Source organism: Montipora capricornis, chromosome 5 (genome assembly GCF_036669925.1).
Source record: "Montipora capricornis isolate CH-2021 chromosome 5, ASM3666992v2, whole genome shotgun sequence".
Taxonomy (NCBI): domain Eukaryota; kingdom Metazoa; phylum Cnidaria; class Anthozoa; order Scleractinia; family Acroporidae; genus Montipora; species Montipora capricornis.
The window spans coordinates 21,380,091-21,385,090 of record NC_090887.1 but is presented as its reverse complement, the minus strand read 5'-3'; the positions used below and the strand labels follow the sequence as shown (position 1 = coordinate 21,385,090).

Sequence of the window (5,000 nt, the reverse complement as noted above, 5' to 3'; positions counted from 1 at the left end):
ACATTTTCAAAATGTGGTCGGACAATGTCCGATGACCAACTGTTATTTCCAGCACTGGTTATGTGCGCACCTATATGTCACGGAATTTGCGCGATCACATAGGTATCTAATTACAGGAATCCAATTTGAACAATTCCAAATCGGATGCCTGTAATTGGACACCTGCGCCATTCGCTCGTCAATCACTTGAACTTGGATGGGATCTGTCTTGCTGCTTTCCTACTGTTTGCAAACAGATTGAATATAATTTTAACTTTTTCACACAAAGTGGTATTCAAAGACTTTTTATCCTCAGATTTTATTCTGACTTTCTCACATTTTGTTATAGTTACGATAAATTAGTTATTGGACTTTGTGTCATACAATTCAGGGAAATTGTTCTTGCAATTTCAAATTTTGAAACCACTCACACAATTACTCCCTGAATTATACTCCACTAGATCCTATTATTATTCCTTATTGTTGGAATAGGTAGCAAATGCTTAGACTTAATTGGACACTTTGTGTTGGATGTTAAAATTGGAATCATAATCACTTGGCAATGCGTTTCTGGACATACAGTAAGTGCAGACAGATCTTTTCCCATTTCCAAGATGACGTACAAGACCACAATGATCACAGATAACTTGAAACAGACAACCAGGAAGTTAGCATCGTAGGTTACGTTACTCAACAGTCATCAGACTTCAATCAAGTATACTGTGGACAAGCTACATGTATTATAATCTCCTTTGGCTTGCAAATTTCGTGATTGTGAGAAAGATAATATTTTTCATTACTTTTTTATAATTTATTTTTTGTCTTGATTTGATCGAACTTTTTAGTCAAATTCACCATTTTTTTCATAGTAATTTCTGGAAACCAAGTGGAGTTAACAATTGGAAGGTATTCACTCCATTATTTGAACTTTGATTCTCAGCTACATAAAGCATAATAATATTACTAATGCTTAATTATGCAATAATATTATAAAGATGGTGTTACCTCCTTGTAATAATCTCTGAAGGAGTGCTTTGTTTCCATTGACAGCAGCTGCATGTAATGAAGTCGGTAATACACCTGCAAAGATATCTTACGTGTCGTTCACATGTAAAATCCACAATAAATCAGCACATTGAAGCCAGAAATTATATCATCAAAACAATAAACAGAGAATGTTGTTACCATCTTCCGATGAACCAGACTGGAAATGATCTAAACTTTTATGTATGTCCTCATCCTAGAAGAAAATTAAGGTACATCCTCTTTCAGAACTATGTTTCATTGCAGGTCACTTCATTGTATTTACCACAAAAGGGTCCTCGCTCATCTCAGAGAATTCATAAAAAATTGACATCAACTTTGATTCTGCCATACATGTTTCGATCAACCACTGATCATCTTCATTTGCAAGTCGGTGTTACAATGCAAATTTGAACTTACAGTGTTATGTATGTAGATTTATATACATGTATGTCAATAGAATTTCAAATAATTATTACCATTAAATGTTACAATGCTGAGTATAACCAAAGGAATAATGCTCACATAGGAGATACAATGTAACAAAATTAAAGCGAGCAACCACCCAAAGGTAAGTACTTGGTGTATTTTGTCATTCAGTAGTTATCTATTGCACAAAATTATCTAAACACGGTAAAACCTTCAGGGTTAGGATTACGGTTAGCGTTAGGATTAGCGTTAGGGTTACGTTTAATAGGGTAATTGTATAATTACTGAACGTTTTATTCCTTGTTTAAAAAAATTTGAAACAATAGAAAAAGAGACACCAAGTACCTACCACAGAACACCAATGTAGATCATTTATAAATTTATGTTTCTGAAAAATTTAATGAGAGAGTTAGCTCAGCATGTTTTAGTTGTTCGTAGGATTTGGGTGACTGGGATTTTCCCAGTGGATGTGAAGTACCTCTTTGAGCAACAACTGGAAATGATTTGTTGCTGTTCTCATGGGGTGCCCTGCACCAATGTGGTCAGAGATCAATATTTTTTAGGCAAGATGCCAAATGAGTGTACTCTGGTTTTGCCCTCTCACTAAACCCAACATTTTATTTTCTCAGCTTTGCTATGATTTGATTTGGCTTGTAGTCTCCCCAATAATAGGGACTTTTACATCGGGCGACAAGAACAGCTCAAGTACAAGTTTTCCATTCTGAGCATGTGCACTTCAACTTCCAAGCCTTATGCGTGTGCTCAGTATGGAAAACTCGTACTTGTCCTCTAATCTATACGTCGGCAATATTAGTAGAGCACTTGTACTTTGCTATAGACTTTTTTCCCAATCCCATAATGCAACACATTTTGGGGGGTTCTTTATGTAAATAAAAACGATACAAGTTAATATTTATTACTCTTGGGACTGTATCATGCTTCAGTGAACTGGATATCCCTTGTTTTTTTTAACTGTATTATGGGATTTGTGAAAAAAGCGAATATAACCTTGAGACTGGTTATTGTTATTATTATTATTATTATTATTATTATTATTATTATTATTATTATTATTATTATTATTATTATTATTATTAGTTATTGTCACAAGGTGGCTATGAATTCTGAGTCTGCTGTTCAGGGTTTATAAGTGTTACAGCAACCAACTAAAGCTTTCCAAACAGTGAAAATTTGATAATTCAAGATTTCAAATGCCTAATTCTTACACAAATTTTCTTTTTCCAGAAGAGCAATGTAGTCCTAACATTGTTCTCATCAGCAAGTCTACTGTGTCTTTATCTATCTAGCCCAGAATGTCATAAGAAAAGCAATATAATATTATTTCTTGATTTCTGTATTGCATATTGGCTTAATCAACCTTACCATTTTTTCATGGATTGACCAAAGCTCTGATCTCTGCACTTCACCAAAACCAGTTCCAGAACACTTACAATCACTCAGTGAATTAAATTTTCAGTGCACAAATTTTGAACAGATGTATATTTTAAAATTGACAGGAGAAGATGCAGATGTTTAAGACAAAAGAACAATCCTCACATGCTCGGAATTAAATTGTCAATTTTGGAGCAAATATTGGTTCTAAAGTGGAGTTACCGTATGTTGACACATGAAATAATGTACACGGTCAACGTAAATATGTTATATTCGACACCATTAATTGCATTTAATGTCATAATATCGCTATGATGAAGTCTTGCATATTTAACCCACACCAGCCTAAACCGGCCAGACTTAGTATTTTACCCTGTCTAATGCCAGACGATTTTACTCGTCAATGGGGAACTCCTGGGAGTCAATGGGTTAATTCACTTTGACACTAGAAAATAGTTATGAATGTTGAAAGTTACTTGCCAACTAGAAGTTTTTGTTCATCAGAGCATTGTCCTTTCAAAACATTGCCAAGCTTAACACCCTTTGCTAAATTATTGCGTTAAAGGAAATTGACATCAATCATCAGTCAGCACTTCCTGGTTAAAATGCTACATGTTCCACTGTCCTTGTCAGTTCACTGAACATGCACTTGAAATATAGAAAATTCTCTAGAGCCAGTATCATCACTTGGCTCATTAAAGTTTTCAACAAAGAAAAGGATGTTGAGGGATTTTTATTTTTGTTTGGTGCCTACAATATTTCACAACCAAGCTGTACAATTTATTACATTAATTTTAGCAAAAACTTAATTGCATCGGTGTAAATTATGTTGCTTTTAATTAAGACTTAATTTTTCTTGTCAAAACATTGACATAAATATAGCATCCCCTTAATTACTAAATTCCTGTCAAATTTAGTACGCTTTTTTTTAATACAGATCCTTTTCAGTTAACGAATTTCGTAAAGTTGTGGTAAGCAATGAGAATGCAGTTTGCTCAAGGTTCGCCTGTAACTCATATTTGTAACGAAAATCTGATTTCCTAGCTACTGACTGTCTTAGCTTGAACGTACCAATTCTGTTTTGATAGAGGGTGAGCTTTATATCAATATTAATACTCACACTTTCACTTAGAGCCATCGGTGTTACACAAGAAAGCAGTTAGAGGATTCCCCGATGTAAATTACGGTAAACGCTTCCGCGAGACGTACATGAGAATACTCCATTTGTACCATAATTTCTGATGTGGCAACACTCTCAGTTGACCCGATATTATTCCCCGTGCCAGAGCTCATGCCATGGCAACAAAGACGTCAAGAAACCAAGATGCGCTGTTTATAGATTCTTAATTATAAAAACCGCATCGTTTTCACTTTATGGGTAGATTTGCCCAATTACTTTTTTCGTCCTTTTAGATGAAAAGCAAACATCAGATATGAGAGCGACTGACAGAGTCTGGGTAAGAACAGCAACGAACTTCCGGTTGTCTTAGCGCATACTCTTTAAGGTAGGTACTTCATATATGATAATTATTATGTACCGTACTTCTTTTGTCAGTTTAATGTACCCAGTTGTCTTTCTACTCTGTTAGACGGATGCAAAGTCACCTTGATACTCTGTTACCCTGCAACCTTATCAGACTATTACCTGTTACCCCGGTATCTCGTTACCTCGTTACCCCGTTACCCTGTAGCTACCCTATTACCCTGTTGCCTGTTACCCTGTTACTTTGTTACCGTGTTACCATGTCACCTCGTTACCCCGTTACCTTGTTGACCCGTTACCATGTTACCTTGTTACCCTGTTACCCGTTTCCCTGTAACCCTGTTGTTATGTTACCATGTCACCTCGTTACCCCGTTACCTTGTTACCCCGTTACCATGTTACCTTGTTACCCTGTTACCCGTTACCCTGTAACCCTGTTGTTATGTTACCCCGTTACCCTGTTACCATGTTACCTTGTTACCCTGTTACCTGTTACCTCGTTACCCTGTTACCCCGTTACCCTGTTACCTGTTACCTGTTACCCGTTACCCTGTTACCTTGTTACCTGTTACATTGTTACCATGTCACCTCGTTACCCCGTTATCTTGTTACCTGTTACCTGTTACATTATTACCACGTCACCTGTTACCTTGTTTCCATTTTACCGTTACCCTATTACCCTGTTACTTTGATA

The 5,000-nt window shown here is 36.0% G+C and overlaps 1 protein-coding gene across 1 annotated transcript in view; it reads right to left on the bottom strand.

Moving 5' to 3' along the window:
• Positions 1-4,306, bottom strand: part of LOC138049931 (inversin-like) — a 29,880-nt gene extending 25,574 nt beyond the window's left edge. Inside the window, exons 1-3 of the mRNA XM_068896410.1 lie at positions 3,944-4,306; positions 1,165-1,219; positions 985-1,059 (exon numbers count right to left, since the gene is read on the bottom strand). Coding sequence (XP_068752511.1) covers positions 985-1,059; positions 1,165-1,219; positions 3,944-3,961 — 148 coding nt within the window. The 5' untranslated portion in view covers positions 3,962-4,306. The remainder of the gene's footprint in view (positions 1-984; positions 1,060-1,164; positions 1,220-3,943) is intronic.
• Between the last annotated feature and the right edge of the window lie 694 nt (positions 4,307-5,000).